Below are 17,988 nucleotides of genomic sequence, written 5' to 3'. Positions count from 1 at the left end.
ATCTAACATATTTTGATATAAAAAATAAAATATTTTGTAAAATATTCAGTTTTCGATAATCTTACCGTAATACTTTTATGTACAGAATAACGAGACAAATCAATTAGTATTAAAAAAATATTGTCAAACCAATGACACCATCTTATGTTCCTCTCAAAACTATACAATTTTTGTTGGAAACGTTTTTCTCTAAAATGCTTAATTTTTGAAAGAAAAGAGGTGTACGGGTGGTCTAGGATACCCTGTATATTGTATATATGGGCAATGTACGGAGCAACGATATGTGATAAGTAAATTATAAATTGATTATCGTTTATATTATTTTTAAAATAGACATATTTCTCATTTTCTTGATAGTGTGTACATGTGCGATTCATTCTAAATTATCGTATAATATACATATAATAAACGCATATTAGCGCGCGTTCATAGTGTTCTATTCATTAAAAAAAAAAAAAAAAAAAAAAAAAAAAAAAAAAAAAAAACACGCTCATGTATCCAATTGTTTCGAAATAATTATGCGTAATATGCGGGATTAAAAATCAACGGAAATAAACTGTCAACCGCGCGAGTAATCTGTCACGTAGAAGAATTTATCGCTTCCTCGCTTCGACAAATGCAACGAGTCGAGATAATCGTCCCCCATTTCTTTCGTACATCTTTCGTTGGCACGTGATACCACGGTATTATGCAATCTCCGAAGAAGAGAAATCGGATAAGATGGAGAAAGCTACTTCTAAGCTATACGCTTAGTAAAGATGACGCGACCTTGAAGAGTAATGCACCGTGAGCGCGATGCAGCCGATGACATACATCGTCGGCGTGCTAGGTCGTCGACCCTTTCTCTCTTTCTTTAAAACCCTCCCCCTCCCTTCCCCGCGTCACAAACCCTTTTCTTTCCACTTTCTACTTTAACATCTTTTGCGACTTCCTTCCATTCGTCCGCGCACTAATCTGTCATCCGGATTCAATCTGTACACTGGATGTGTGTGTCTCGGATGTAAATTAATGCGCTCGGGATCATTAAGCTCTGTTTCACGAAATTACCATATACAAGAATTATAATACGATCTATAGGAATCTATAGACTGCTCCTATTATATCTCCGCCGTAAGTGAAAATATCTACTCGAGTGACAAGAAAATAGAGTTATTTCGCTATCTCTTTCAAACGGATTTGACCCTTCTCGTGGCTTCTGATAAAAAAAGAGAGAAAAGAAAAACGTTTTCGAGAGTTTTACGTATAATTGAATCTTTCTCTGCTCACACATAGAGACTCTGTAAAAAAGATTAGGGATACGTAAGGGATTCCATGAGTAAAATAATAATAAAATTAATTAATTTCGAGTGTCGGATTATCCTTTTTTTTTTTTTTTTCTCAAATTACTCTCGTCTCGAAGTATCCTATAAAAATATAGGATATCTCTCTTTTTTATTTGTAATATAGAAATAGATAATATCTCGTGCAGCATACATACACATATTTGTAATATATGTATATAGTTTGATATTTTATTATCTTATAATGAAATTCCGCAAGTTACATTCTGTAAATAATTACGCGCGATTAAAAATCAACGGAAATATACAGTTGTCACCCGCGTAACTAATGTCTCATGTAAAAGAATTTATCGCTTCCGGATCGAAATCATATCGATTAGATTGCCTCGCCGGCACTTTTCTTCATCGATTATCGCAACTGAACAATCGTTATCACAGATACCGCTACTTTCGAAGCAAATCTATCGCGCGCGCGCGCTACATGCTCTGAAAATATAAATCATTCCGTTTCAAGTTAAGCCAAGCTTGATTGTTCGAGGGTAACGATATTAAGCCGAGACATTTCTGCGAATTCATCGCAATCATCGCAGGAATGCGAATTTCTCGGGCACGGCCCGCATAAAAAGATCGCGCGCGCGCTCGCCATTTCGGTTTCAGCACAATCGCGCAACTCGTTTCTAAGGTCATCGTTTCTCGCGCGCTCTGGGATAGCTTAAAACAAGTCGCGTTGAGATTGGTCAAGGTACGACATCGCTTTAGACACCGCTCCTTTCGCTCGGTCCATTCTCTGCCACCCCTCTCCCTCGTTTCACCTTCTCATTTTCTCACTCCGAGCCGACCGCTGCCTTTGTCAGCGGTTCTAGCTGGTCCATCTCCCTCTCTATCTTTTTGCCGTAGCAACCGAGTCCCCCTCATTCTAGTCTGCCCCATCCCCTAATACGGTGAGGCAGCTCCCCTGCTGAAAACGACGTACCCTCGCGCAACGTTTGCGCGCTTTGGAGGAATCGCGCGAACGAAACGATTTACGTCTTCTTCAGGAACGGCGTCGAACATGCGGGGTGCTCCACGTAGTCTCGATATTTCATTTGAAAAAAAATTCAGCATTCAGCTATATCGCATTCCTCAGGATTTTGCGCTCAGCGACGATGAGATGTATTTTGGAAAATTTTTAAGATTTTTATATGTCTGTTGAATTTTTTCAAATGAATATTTCTTCGAATCAAATTGTTCGATGATAATTGAATGATTTTAGGAATTTGCGAACGAGTTGTCTCTTTTAAGAAAGAAATCTCTTTCTTTGGTTTCAATTTTAAGAGGTAATAAGATAAATAGACTACAAGTTTAGTTTGTATTCTCTTATTTTTCTTATCAACGAGCCATATTTATATAGATCGGTAATATCGAAAGGATATGCTGCGAAATTTTGAAAATTTGTTTCCGATATAAGAAAAAAAAAAAAAGAAATCATCGATTATTTTGTATAATATATATATTTTTTTATTCTTCAAAAAAAAAAAATTCGAAAATTATCAAAATATAGAATCAAATATAATAAAAGTATCTCATATAAGGGATCCTATAATATAGCACCCGATATAGTATAGCTATTCATAAATAAGATTCGCATGTAAAGCATCTTTACTATTTTTTTAAGATTAATTCTTTAAATATAAAGATCACAACAACATTTAGTGCTAAATATAACTGCGATAAAAATATGGATCTCTTGTATCAACGGCATGTAACATGCGTATCGTAATCCAATTTGCTACTGTTGATGCTGGGGCCCGACCATTCTCGCTCTCTCTCTCTCTCTCTCTCTCTCTCTCTCTCTCTCTCTCTCTCTCTCTCTCTCTCTCTCTCTCTCTCTCTCTCTCTCTCTCTCTCTCTCTCTCTCTCTCTCTCTCTCTCTCTCTCTCTCTCTCTCTCTCTCTCTCTCCTCTCTCTCTTTCTGTGTAAGTATTGATCGCTAAATTTTCGTCATATCTGCCGCGTTTAGTGTCGCAAAGTCAAGGTCCTACGATACCATAGGCCTTACGATCTATACACGCGATATTTATGTCTATGTAAATTTTTATAGCACGTATCTATAAATATAATATTGGACGTTTTAAATGCGCGTAGGTGTGTATGTGTGAATAGGATTATACATATATAAAAGATAGATATTAATAAGATTTAATAAGATATTTTGTGTAAATGAGGAAAAATTACTACGCCGATAACTATTGTACAACATTGCCTTCGACAATAAAATGAAAAATTTCTCAAAATTTCTGTCTTTGCAATTGCCAAACAAAATTCAATCTTTTTCGTGTTTTTTGATTTTAATTTAGAGAGAGCTATGTCTAAAGGAAAGATTTTAGATTTTCTCAAACTTTTTCCATTTGTCAATAATGAGAATTTATCTATTTAATAGGGGAATAGAAAAATTAATAGAATATTTAAAATTATCATTATCTTAAAACAGTTTGAGCAAACGTTTTTTTATATTCAATGCTCCGCGTCGATGCCTCGCGTTGATTATTATATTAATCGACGTCTAATATCGAAGTAGTAGTGAAAATTTTCCAACAATAGTAATATCGCGCAATATCAACAAGCCTTATCGAATTAATACCATCGTAGAATCATAAGCATTTCTCATGGACGACGCGCGTGTACGGTAGCCAGAATTTTAGCCGAGAATCTTTCATTTTCAATTTACGCACATTCCCGATTGCCGCGATTCCTGGAAACAATGCATACTTTGCTCGCTCTCACGCGTCGAATTCGGGATTTTACCGGACCACCTCCTCATTATCCGAATCAACGAGGGACTTCTATCAGGCCGGGCGTTTCGCCATTTGGGTGTATATGTAATGGAGGGGTGAGGGGCGAGCGAGAGCGAGCCGCTGCGCCGTCGCTGATCGCTCTCCTTTCCCCACGCCGCCACCCTCGCTGATACGCATCCCCCCTTTCCCCCCTTCACCCCCACGGATGCCGCGTTCGCCCTTCTCCCACCACCTCGTCGCGTACCGCACGTGGCGTCCAATGCCCCGCCGTGAGGCAGTCGTCGTGGTTTCTACCCGATACACGTGCGTCGCGCGCACTAGGTCATTGCTCTCCTTCGTCTGCGACGAACTCTCTCGTCGCGAGCAATATCGTTGCGAGAGAGAACGGGGCTCGGGGCGAGCGAGCGGGCGAACCCGACCCTTCTTCGCGGCACTTGCCGCACACTGTGCGGCATGACCACGACACGCCAAATCGCACCGAGCCCCGGTGTCCCAAACCCCGAACCCCGAGCCACGAGCCGTAAACCGTCCCGCTCTCAGTGCGTTGTCCTGCGTAACCGTGGAATGCTTGCGAAGTCGACGTCGACGCTCGCGGAAACTCGTTGCGAAGGAGCTTCGGCTTCGCAAAAACTTTCCGACAGATTACGATACAACGTGCATCATCCCCCACAATATATACGATTATACGCATAGCGTATCCTTCTGCCATGAAAATTAAAATAGATGCGCGAATGATGAGGAAGATATGATTAACAAAGTCGTATTTAGCGGTATGTTGCGGGTGTAATGGAGAATAAAGGGAGAATAAAAAGTCCTCGCTCCATAATTATTTAATTTATTCCATCGGTATACGTTACCTTGACTTTTTAATCGCGCGTGCACTATTATTATATTATATTTTACATTATTTCAATAAAATTTTATTATATTTACATTATTTATCTAAATTTTTATTTTTATAATTATACACTATTATCAGCCAGTAAGTATGAATAATTTTAAAGAATAATACATTATTTTTATCTTTCTATAAGAGATTATGTAATGGTTTCTCGATTTGATTAGCAGGCACTATTCTCAATTGACTCTCAATTCTTTCCTCCACACGATATAAAATTGGCGTGAAAAAAAAACAAACACCTATCTCGTGATTCTAATTAACAAGCGAAAACAAATTAACTTTGCAATTGTCTCGATGCTGTCCGTTACGTCATCGCGATGCTCGTATAACGTAACCAATGTACGCGTGTATAGTTTCGTAATAAAAACCGGCGTTTACGCGGTATCATCGTATTACGAATTATTTTACTACGTTAAATATACGACAATGATTACCGTGCTATTACAATATTATTAATATAATATAAATATATCGACACGCGCGCATATATAAGAGTATATATGCGTCTTAAATCGTCCCTATCGCAAATTTTATATGTATTTGCGAATCAGCTGCTGAGAATTTTGCTTCGTGCCTCGTTGCGTCCGTTGAAGGTCGCCAGCCCGGTTAAAACGGAACAGTTCGTTATCTAATATTGCCTTGTTTCTCATAAAATATAATTATAATTTTATCCCTCATAAAAAATATGCACAAAACAATATTTTATATATATAATTAACGTAAATTAATATTGATATTAATATTAATATCGTCATTAAAAATATACATATATTGAATGAAGATATTATTATATTGAATAAAACTATACACATATATATAATATATTAGGTGTACAACTTTGCTTCCGCCGTTTTGCTATAGACGACTTTAGCGGTAAGTAGTGGTCGGAATAAATAGATCATAGACGTCATGCGATAAACTTGAGCATCTGTCAACATAATCCCATAGAAACATTAGTCGATTTGTGTCTGCATCATAAAGTTATTCTCGATTGAAAATGTCAGTTTACAATCGCCAAATTCTCGTCATTTGCGGGAGGTTTTAATTTTCTGCTTCAATATGAAGAAATCTGCGGCTGAGGCTCATCGAATGCTCTCAAATACTTATGGTGAAGCCGCTGTTAGTGAAAGAACGTATCGTGAGTGGTTTCAACGCTTCAAGAACGGTGATTTTCACGTCGAAGACCGGCATAGCGGTGGAAGAGAGAAGGTTTTCGAAGATGCAGAATTGGAGGCATTACTTAATGAAGACTCGAGTCGAAGTCAAAAAAAATTGGCACGATCATTGGGAGTGACTCAACAAGCAATTTCAAAATGTATAACCAGTTTTTTACAATAAAGCCTCGAATTTCGGAAAAAAACGGCGGAAGCAAAGTTGTACACCTAATATAACATTGCTTCGAGTAGTAAGATCGATGATGGATAATTTTCAAAATGTACCAAGAGTAAAACTTTGACAGAGACAATAATTATTAATTGATTATTAATGGAGTTTCGTTTAATTAACAATAATTAAAAATTGCTTTTGCATACATAATGGAAAATAATTATATTGACAATTGGAACAAAAAGTATAAGGTAATGTGTTAATTAAAGTTAAAAATGCTTGCTTTAATTATTTAATAGATGCTTAACGAATAAAGAGATGTATATCTCTGACGCACAGCATTCTTAAACTTTCTACGTCCGCTTGTTTAGGCGGTGAAAGCGAAAAAGAAAAAAAAAAGGAGATCATCGCGCAGACAAGCCGGAATATCATTGTGTTAAATGTAAGCCACATACGATACATTTGTGGCTTTCGCATTGTTTTAGAAATTTTTCATGAAAATTCTCAAAATTTCGTTTCCTCGAGTTATCTCATAGCTTTTATTGATTTTTTGAATTTTTTACAAATTACGGTTAATGCTCGAATTTCAATTTGTGTTTGAGTAAAATTTACTTTGAATTTCATAAGAAACGTCAAATAATATCATGTTATGTCTACCTATATATATACCTATATATTTGTTTCTCCTCTATTCATCATTCTTATCTATTTATATATACATATATAAAATCTTTTTTCTTCAAAAATTTTTTTAATTCAAAATTTATCATTGCTATGGTTCTTTCATTAAAGAGAAAAGGACTTTATAAAATATCTTTTAATGTGAACGATGCCTGAGACATTTCACATCGAAAAACCTAAAGACTCGCGTCTCTCTCTCTCTCTCAATACAACAAAGAGTTTAATTTAGACAGAGACGATATTTCTTTGTTCATCTTGCGTAAGAAGTAAACCGAAAGCGGAGAAAAATATGTAGGGCTCCGCGAGACCTTAACTCTAATCGACAAACCTTCCTGCTCGCGTATCTAGATTCCCACTTTGGAATCTTACACTTGTCAACGCAATATGGGTATAGTCCTTTCTCTCCGATTCTTATCTTTTGCCTAGTTTTTACCATCCTGGTCGCTCTGACAAATCGACCACGTGGATCATGCGCCGATGTGACGCTACGTCACGAAGGAGGAGAAACAAGGCACAAAGCGCGGTGAAAGCGAAAGACGCGACCCTACCAATCGTTACGCATGGACCTACGTACACACGCACGCACGTATACGCACACGCGCGCGACACGCGCGCGCAGTCGTCAATGACGAGCAGGAGCAAAGCGTATTGTGCAGTAACGTAGTATCAAGTTCCCTTGCCATATGCGGACACGATTCTCACTTTGCAAGTTATTTTCGAAGATCGTTAATTAGTTAATCTCTCCGTTAATCTTTCTAATCTTAAAGAATCTGTTTCTTTTACTTAATAAAAGACCTTCTATCTTTCGAATCATACATATTCGATACATTTTTTTTTATCGAATCCCTTTGGACTTATGGATGACACACTTTATCTATGCATTGCGTTAAAGGCAGCGCAAATAATAAAATAAAATAAAATAGTTGATTCACATACATATTAAATGTATCGCTATTCGTTGCTTTAATGTAATTGCCCCGATAATACTGTCTCGTTAATTAATGATTAAAGTTAAATTTAATTTAAATTGTTCTTAGCTTTCTCTTAAATATAATACTGTAGTACAAAAAAGATGGGGAATCGGTTAAATTACAGTTTCAATTTTACGTAATTTTACGTATTTATCCGATAAAATATAATGTTTCGCAAAAATGATTTGCCTGAGTAGGATCCTCTTTTGAGGTGCCGAATAGACGGGATGGCGATAAAGGGAAAATTTGATCTTCGCCTAAAAAATTATCTCGCGAAAGAGTCGGTATTAGGGAAGAGGATATTATATAGGAGAGTTCCTCCGTTGTTTATGGACTTTGGTAAAATGTAGGGCCATGGGAACGCTTAACGCGACACTGACACGCAGGAGTTAGATTGGCGCGCGCGCGCGAACGCGACGCACGTGTAGCGGTGAATCCATGATTGCGCGCGTCCGTAGGTCAACGCGTCCTTTACACCCTCCTTGCTGCTTCCTTCCCTTTGCGATTCTCTCTCGCTTCCTCTTCCCATCACCCTTTATCCCTTTAGTCATCTTTGTTCCTCGATCTCGCGCGCTCTCTTTCTCCCCTTTTCTCCCTTTACAGTGGCGTATCGCGCGCGTAAATACTTTCAGAGAAATAATATTGTACGTTTGGAATGAATAAAGATTTTAATGCGATATTTTATTTCCAGAAAATGTATCCTTTGACATATCTTAAATTTGCATGTATGCGAGCGAGAAGCTTTATACACACGAAATATACTTTCTAAATATATTTTCGTTTTTCGTATCGCTAATTCTCTCTCTCTTACGCGGCGTTAAAATGATTTGTCGCGTGCCGCGACTTTATTTCTTCAAATTTCCTTTTGCACGTTTAATTTATACATACAGAGTGTCCCATTTTAAAGGACCCACTCAAATATCTCAGAAACACTGCGTTAAATCGAAAAATGTTTCAAACAAAAGTTGTGTGGCTTCAAGGGGGCCATAAGATGGTGACAATGATTTGACCTTGGAAAATCATTTGAAGGTCATGTGAAAGTCAACTTTAAAATCTTAAATAGAAACCCCTATTTTTTATTTAGTATTCTTGTAGCTGACATCGAGAGCTTTCCAAAACACTATAATAAAGTATTTTTTCATTAAGTACTTTTTGAGTAATTTTATATTTTAATCTGACATATTTTGATATAAAAAATTAAATATCTCGTAAAATATTTAGTTTTTGATAATCTAACCGTAATACTTCTATGGTCAAACTAATGGTACCATCTTATGGCCCCCTCGAAACCAAATAACTTTTGTCTGAAACATTTTTCTCTTCCGGGCTTAGTTTTTGAGATATTCGACTGGATGGATTAAAATGGGCCACCCAGTATATACCATATATACCATTTAGCTCTACTTCATATTTGACAATCGACATTGTCAGTTGTTTTTACTGCCTGAAAGAGAGATTATTTTCGTTAAAAGGAAACGCGATAATTGTTTATGATGATAAAGCGTCGATTGATTAGGAAGGAATGGGCTTATCTCGTAAATTTTGAAACGTCGATTGCGGCCTGTAAGACGCCACGCATGAATAGGTCACCACGAATCTTCGATAAGTACTTTGTCGGTTGGTTCGTTTATACGAGTTTGTTTGTAAGTGCGGACATGCTTTACTACGCGTACGATAAACGCGATACCGATTAGAATCACTCGGATCACAACAATAATAGCGTAATAATGACGACGACGCGTCGTTGCGAAATGTCGCGTCAATGTCCTCTCTCTACGCGATATTTTTTTCCCCGTTTAAAATCGACAAAATTCCCTAAATTGCCAATTCAAACGGAATTCTACGCTCATGCGATCGTCGTATCATAAATATTCCTCCGTTATCGTGTCGCGCACTGAATCGAACTTATTTTTAACGCGAGAATCGCAATTTGCTCTTTCTCCCAAAAATCCTTTGAATATAAAGGAAAGAAAAATATTACGTTTAATATCGGATACGATCCGTCGAACAATAGGGCTCGCAAAGGCTCGGCGAGCGCTGATTACGCCCGTGCACTCTCCCGCGACCGATCGTTCGTCGCCCCCCCGCCCCCCTTCCCCACCCACCCACCCATCCATCCTCCTTCAGCCCCCGACCCTGGAATCGACGATGGGCCGCCGTAGCCGTAGCGAGTGCGAGTATACGCCACGCGCGAGCCAGCCTGCGCCGACCACGCCGACAGCCTCCACGTGCTGCCGAGCGGCACTCGACTCAGCCGCAAATTGTAGGTCGCCGCGCCGTCGGTTGTCGGTTTGCGAAGAACGGGCGGCGGTGGGGCAGGACGGGGTGGCGGGGGGGGAAGGGGGAATGGCGTGGATGGCTAGAGGAAGACGGAGAGGAGAGGGGAAGGTGCGGATCTCCGCGCGCTCGTGCGTGCGCGCCTGGTCGTGATAGTTCGGCGCGGACGAGGCCGAGGAGGTAAACATTGTACAGTACGATTGACCGGCCCCAAGGCGGCGGGTCTTTCGCTTTTCCTTCCTTCCTTCCTCCGAGAAGATTCGATCTCTTCTTCTCGTCGAGAGTTTCGTCTCGCCAATTTTTTCCTCCATTATTGGATTAAAATCTCGCGAAGATCCTCTCCCACCGCTAATCGCTGCCGCGCTTCGTTTCTTTGGACGCCGCCGACGAAGAGGTGAGGTGAGGATGACACCGTGATAACCAGCGCCTCGATTCTGGATTACGTTCAAACACAAACGTGGCGCGCAGGTGAGTACTTTTAACGTTCTCTCATCCATACATTTAACTCTTTGTATCTTTTATCATTTTTTTTTATTTTTTTTTTCCTCTTCCCAATTGTTCGACAGATGACAGATTCTCCGATTCGATTCCTCCGATCATTCGCGAACCTACATTTCCTTTTCTTCACAAACTTTTACGAATCCTCCGACTATCTTTAATTTCCACAAATCTTTATCTATGTAAGATCCTCGGATTCACTTCATTCATATTTTTTTTTTTCTAATTTATTAACGAGACAGTTTCCGTTAAATTGAACGAGACGAGGCATTTTTTACATCACATGTGTTTTCAGAGTTATTCTTGCCACTTTGATATCGACATTTAAACAAACATTACGAGGTAATTTTCTCGCGATAAAGCACGCTGAAGAAAACGTAACGTTTCTTTTTCATAAAGCCAACCGATTGTCATCAAGTCAATTTCCCAAAGTAAAATCGCGAATCATATATTCGATTACTGATGTGGCTCTAGTTTCATTATATTTTTTAATCGATTGTAGAAACATCCTTTAATTAAATACGCATAATCATCGAAAAAATGTAATTTGTTTAAAACAATATATATGAATATTTCTTTGAAATTTAGCAAATTATTCAAATTAAGAAACCTTTCAAAAACTTCCTTGTTCTTGGAAAATTCTTAAAAGAAATAAAACATTTTTTGCTCTAAATGTTTTTTTTTTTTCAATAAAATTTAATGATCGTTTTTTAAATGTACTTTTCAAAAAAAAGATAAAATGGTACATTAGTTATTGTGTAGCATATGTAACGTTTAACATTTAATCGTTATAGTTTATGAGCGTTACAAATATTTATTTGATTTTACCTATAAAAATATTATATATACATATATACAATATATATAGCTATAATTTTACAAATTATTATGATAAAATTTAACAAACTAACACGTTTTTGTTAGGATTTTTTCATAAGTATTATACAACCTTCTTATTTTTGTATCTGTCATTAATATGTTTAACAGATTTCAATTTTCACAAATTTTTATAAATTCGCAAAATGTTCAATTCTATATTATTAGAACATATAGAATTGAACATTTTGCGAATTTATAAAAATTTGTGAAAATTGAAATCTGTTAAACATATTAATGACAGATATAAAAATAAGAAGGTTGTATAATATTTATGAAAAAATCCTAACAAAAACGCGTTAGTTTGTTAAATTTTTCCAAAGAGAAGATGGATGCAAAGTGAGAATCGGAAAAATCATAAAGTTTATTACGATCTCTTCCATTGAAGACGGAACATGTAATTTTTGTAAAGCGCAATCGTAGAAGTCATCGCGTTAAAGTTCCTCGAGTCGTAAAGAGGGGAGAGACGGGTATGAGAGAGAGAGAGAGAGAGAGAGGCGCGGTTTCCATCGTAAAATTCGGGGGAAAGTGTGTTCCGGGTGCGAACGGCGACGGTCTGGCCGTAGGGCGAGATTTTCTCCCTCGGCACAGGGGATGTTTTCGTGGATCAATACGATTTTTGCGTATCCCGTTGTAAGTGGCGATATTCGTCGTAGGACGCCGATTAACGGAGCTCGGTCGAAAAGAAAAAGAGACCGCGCGGCCTCCCCGCGGAGGGGAAAGGAAGGAAGGAAGAAAGAGCGCATCGTACGCGATTATCGTCGAACGTGTGCCGTCCGCGCGCTCCTCTTGTGATGTAACTCGACGTCCTTACTGCGCGCCGAGTTGGACGAGGTCGGTGATCGCTATAAAAAAATGCGACTCGCACACGTGGAGGCGGTCGCGCGGTTTCCGACCGCGGCGTGCGAAAGGCTGGTGCTCGTTGCGCGGAGAGGGGTAGGGGAGGCGGCGAGGTGAGACGGAGGAAGGGAGGTGGTGGTGCGCGAAGATACGCGCGGCCGCCGACCACGCCCGCAGCCTCCCGATCTCCGTTGCCGAACGATTGCGCTGCGCGCGTGCAGGCGTTTCGCGACGCGCGCGTTCTGTCACAAGTCTCTCTCTCTCTCTCTCTCTCTCTCGCTCTCTCCCTCTCTCTCTCTCTCTCTCTCTCTCTAATCTAGACAAGAAAAATATTTTTTACCTGCCCGTTTATAAATATCATACATCCCTCTCGGAAATTCAGGCTTGAAAATATATTGTAGTCGGTGTTATGTCGTTTATATTCTCGTACGCGCGATCGCAGAATTCATCACATGAATTTTTGTCGGCCTAGTTTGGGCAAATTTTTCACCGTGTGAGAGCAACGTAAGCCCCCTCACCGGAAGCACTGTTTTTTAAATTTGAAAATGGCAACGATATAAATATGGCAGCAATAATAGTAATATATATTTAAATTATAATATATTTAAATATGCATTTTTCTCTCTCTCTCACACACACACACACACACACACACACACACACACATACGCGATTCTTGAGGAACGGTGAAATATTGGATTAGATTTAGGGAATATTTATGATAAATTGTGCACTGTGAATAATCGTATGCATTCTGTTTTTATTGACACTTGCGCGAATGACTATCTTATCGCAAGAATAATTCGTTCTAAAAATATTCCGATAGTACGTTCTGTGAATTATTATTGGAGCCTTTGTAGCCGATAAATACAACAATAGCGCAATTAAATCTCTTTTGTGTATGTTTGATGCAACAGTAAAACGATTAATCATCCGAGCCTCTCAGAATTTTAATACAAGAGCATTAAAATTAAAAAAAGAAGTGAAATTGAGCCGTTCGATCTCCGAGAGATTCATGTGTCGAATTAATAACTTATATTCATCTAAAAATTTGTACATATTCAAATTTATGCAAATGATCAATCTTACGGAAACAGGAATGTGCAGTTTTCGGAATCCACGTATAACGAAATATTTGTGCAGGATATAAATTGCATCATAGCTTACCGTACGTGCTTTTCACGAGAGCGCGAAATCAAGATAGCCGCACTATCTGTGATCTTACAGATAGTGCTAAATCGTACACGTTAGATACGAAAGATTACATCACGAAATATCCACGATTCAACAATAATTACTCTTTCCAATTTTTGTTTCAGTTCCAGTCTTCAATGTTGGGCTACTATCAAACGGAATCCATGGCAAATTCAGCGATATCGATGCCGGGGCCGGGACCAGGGCCGGGACCGGGGCCGGGGCCGGGGCCGGGACCAGGACCGGAACCGGGACCGGGGCCGAGGTCGGCATCGGGCGGCGGCATGGCCGCCAGCCTGGAAACAACGAACTCGGTGAAGAGCCTGGTGTGCAGTCCGGATCTAACGATGTTTGCCACTTCGAGATGTAACGGCGTGGAGAGCACGGATTCAACTTGTCCAACAACGGCGGACTGCGCCGGAAAATACCAATGTCTGGTTTGTCGGAAGAACTTTGCGCAGAAGAGCGTGTACCAGAGTCACTTGAGGTCTCACGGCAAAGAGGGCGAAGATCCGTATCGATGCAACGTCTGCGGCAAAACGTTCGCCGTGCCGGCGCGATTGACGCGGCACTTTCGCACCCACACCGGCGAGAAGCCGTATCAGTGCGAGTATTGCAGCAAATCGTTTTCGGTGAAGGAGAACCTCAGCGTGCACCGGCGCATCCACACGAAGGAACGGCCGTACAAATGCGACGTGTGCGGCCGCGCGTTCGAACACAGTGGCAAATTGCACCGTCACATGCGCATCCACACCGGCGAACGACCGCACAAGTGCAGTGTATGCGCCAAGACGTTTATACAGAGCGGCCAGCTGGTGATACACATGCGCACGCACACCGGCGAGAAGCCGTACGTGTGCGAGTCGTGCAAGAAGGGTTTCACCTGTTCGAAGCAATTGAAGGTACATACGCGCACCCACACCGGCGAGAAACCCTATACCTGTGAGATATGCCGCAAGGCATTCGGCTACAACCACGTGCTCAAGCTGCATCAAGTCTCGCACTACGGTGAGAAGGTATACAAGTGTACGATCTGCAATGAGACCTTCAACTCGAAAAAGACAATGGAGCTGCACATCAAGAAGCACCCGGAATCGCCGACGTCCCTCACATCGACCATCACCGACAGCGGCGTCTCCTCGCCATCGGTGCCAATCGGCTCGCCGATCGAGCCGGACATTGAAATCTCTCCGGGTGGCACCGCTGACGCGTTGGGCGGTCTCGGTAGCAGTCTCGGTTCACCCGCCCATCTTGTTCCGGCAAGCCCGGGTCTACTCGGTACCGCCGTCGCCGCTGCCACCGCCGACGACAAGGAGAATCATATGAAGACTGAAGAGGCCTATCCGGATTCAACGACGAGTCCTTATGTCGTTCAACGCGATTTGGCGTATTATTTGTATTCTGGCAACAGGCAGCAGCAGTATTCGCAGCCGGTGACGGCGCCGCCCGCCAACACGGCGGAAACCGTTCTCGGCAGCATCGAAGAGCGTTTTCAGGCGAGCGTAGTCGTGAGCACGCCGCTGGAACCGGCCACTCATCACCACCACGTATTCTTTTATCCCGAACCGGCGTATACCAATTTTGGTTTAACTCCTAATGGTGGCGTTGACCTCGACACCGCTGATTGCTCGTCTCTACTTAATTTGCCAGGTAATGATGCGCGTCGCAGAGTTGAGGCTGCGCTGGAAGCGGTCGAGGAGGAACGTCAAAGGCAGGAGTACGACAGTGTTGGGATCGTCAAGATGGATCGGGACCCCTTACTCACGCCGCCTAGCAGCAATCCCGAGAGCCCAGCCTCATCACCCGATCTGGCATTAGATTTGGCAATTCCGCCGCGGGAAACGCTGATTCTGCCGCCCAGAAAGCGCAGCAAGATGATACTCCAGTCCATGGAGAGCGAGTACAGGAGCAGCAGCGGCCTAATCGCGGCATCGCAGAGACAAAACTCCGTCATTCAATTCGCGCGAGCTTCATAGTGAATATGCTAAAGCCGATGACAGTCTTCGCTTCGCGAAAACCACGTGACTCTGGAAACTAGAAGAACGAATCTCCCGGAAGGTGTCTACTCGGTGGTATTGAGAAACGAAAGTTGGAACAATCCGGCTTCTCCGGCTTCTAGGACAAGTTGAAGAACAAATCTGGGGCATCATCGCGGATTCCACTGGTTTTCTGACGTCGAGTGATAATCCCTAAGCGCATAAACAAACGAACTTTTTAATTCAGCGATCGCGATGAGCGAGAAACTGTATCTGGGCAGGACGCTGACGGTCCAGTTGTTTCCGAAAAATGGATCGAAGGGAGGAACTCGCATTCTCCTCTTTGGCGAATCTTAACGCGAAACGCGACGCGAGTGTATTGTAGCTCGTCAGCATTTTATCTTTCTATTCACAGTCCATACGGTCAAAAGAGAGCTGATCGCGTCAAGTCAGCTCGACAATCGACAGTAATCGCGCTTGTTACTTAATGGATACTACTAATTATAATGTGTAGTCGGTCATGGACCATGTGTATTTTCCTAATAGTTTACGGGCGACGATACGTTTGCGACTACCTTCTCAATCTTGTTCGATAGTCTCTCAGTCTTATAATATATATATATATGTCGGAGGATGTAAGAGACAAAGAAGGAGACTGGGTATTCTTTGATCGGGAGAATCGCGTCGATCGCAAGCGTGCTCGATGAAGTAACTGCGCGAACGTATTTTATATGTGCTCGATATTAAAACAATATAATTTCATAAAAGTAAATTTTTTTATAACTAATTTATAAATTTTTTTAAACTAAAATAATTCAAAGAAGAGAATCTTATTAATTAGAGAATGAATGAAAAAGTTTTCTCTTTTTTTGAAAATTAGAAAGATTAAGTATACTTTTTCTTCTTAAAAGCTCATTACACATTTTATGTTTTGTTTAACTTATATATTTATATCTTTTAATTCATTTATACGTTATATGTATATTTTAAATGACTTTTTTTTTTTGGAGTTACATTGTTTTAACATTGACTCGTATGTAGAAACAAGAAAGAATTTGCTATTGTTACTGCAGACCATACTGTAGTATATAATATTAAAAAATAGAGATACACTTATAGAAAAAAATGTACTGATACCTATAGGATTTAGCTATTTTAAACTGGCTTTATATACGGCAGCTATTGCCAGCAATATAGCGCTCAGTGATCAATGTACAAACTAATTAAAAGTGCATATATATAAATGCCAATGTTTTGAAATATAAATACATCGCTAGCTACACAACTGCCGAATGTTACGGTCAATAAGTACTATTACGTAATTACCGACCAATATAATATATACAAGGTAGTTAACGGCCGTTAACGTTCGCTCGTTGAGCAAAGCGAGGCGAGGAATTGTAACTCTAACATTCGTGCATATTATATCATCGTCGCACGCAAACGACGATCCATACACCCGTGTTTTTCGAATAATTTATTCGCCCGCTTTTGGGCCTAATTTTCGACGTTGTATGTTTGTCCTGTGTAATTGTCTAACTCGTGCCGATCAATTCGTCTTTCGGATGCATTCGCGAAGGTCGAATATCTAATCTCTTGCCAGCCTTAACAAGACTGATGTCAGTCTACGTCGTTGGCGTCATAATCCGGTTACAAACAGGTGGCTCCTAGTGACTGTTAATCGTCGTTATCATCGGTTGAATATTTATCGGCTGAATAAAAGTAGACGATAAACATGTACGATAAGTACAAGTCTTATTGTTTGCAATTTGATATTTAAATTTTATAAAGACGACAGGCATAATGTGAATGTGGGATTATACGATTTCTACGATTCATCTGAAAATTTTAATCCTCCCGAAGATTTAAGATCATCAAAGATCTGAGAAACTATTTTTTATATGTGTATAATCCTCAATGTAAAGAGTATAGAGAATTTTATTTTCCAAATTATTATTATTTAAAAAAATTTATTTATGCTGCTTAAATTATTAAGTTAACGATCGGCATTGTGCGTGTTAATCGATTCATGTTTTTATTATAAGTAAATAAAAACTTACCTCTCGACGTTGCTCGACGATGACGCCACTGGAATCTCGGATGTTTTGACCGGACGGGCGAATTTTATCCGTCGACAACTCATCGGGAAATTTAGATATATTCTTGAACATCAGAGGCCAATTTCGCCAACTTTCTCGGTTAACTCCAATCCAATTTATTCCATCTATCGCCTTTCAATCATAATCCTAGAAAAATATAAAAGTTCAATCAATATTAAACCAAGATCAAGGTTATTTAAATATTTGGCGAAATTGGTCGTCATGTATCTTTGGAAAACTTTTGAATTTAGCTCCCGAAAAGTTACAATAGTACTCTGCGTTGATACCACTGCTT

General features: G+C 40.2%; 1 protein-coding gene across 1 annotated transcript; it reads left to right on the top strand.

Moving 5' to 3' along the window:
* The first annotated feature begins 10,385 nt into the window (after window positions 1-10,385).
* On the top strand, window positions 10,386-17,964 carry Kr-h1 (kruppel homolog 1). The gene is made up of 2 exons (XM_070306132.1): window positions 10,386-10,678; window positions 13,744-17,964. The coding sequence occupies exon 2, from the start codon at window positions 13,756-13,758 to the stop codon at window positions 15,592-15,594; it is 1,839 nt and encodes a 612-aa protein (XP_070162233.1). The 5' UTR covers window positions 10,386-10,678; window positions 13,744-13,755; the 3' UTR covers window positions 15,595-17,964.
* The last annotated feature ends 24 nt before the right edge of the window (window positions 17,965-17,988 follow it).

This window comes from Polyergus mexicanus, unplaced genomic scaffold (genome assembly GCF_030449975.1).
Source record: "Polyergus mexicanus isolate NDT 795.1 unplaced genomic scaffold, iyPolMexi1.0 SCAF_13, whole genome shotgun sequence".
NCBI lineage: Eukaryota > Metazoa > Arthropoda > Insecta > Hymenoptera > Formicidae > Polyergus > Polyergus mexicanus.
This window is presented reverse-complemented; position numbering and strand designations above follow the sequence as displayed.

What these genes read in the sequence shown, in the direction of transcription:
- Kr-h1 (XM_070306132.1), top strand. Translation starts at nt 13,756, where the DNA reads ATGTTGGGCTACTATCAAACGGAATCCATGGCAAATTCAGCGATATCG.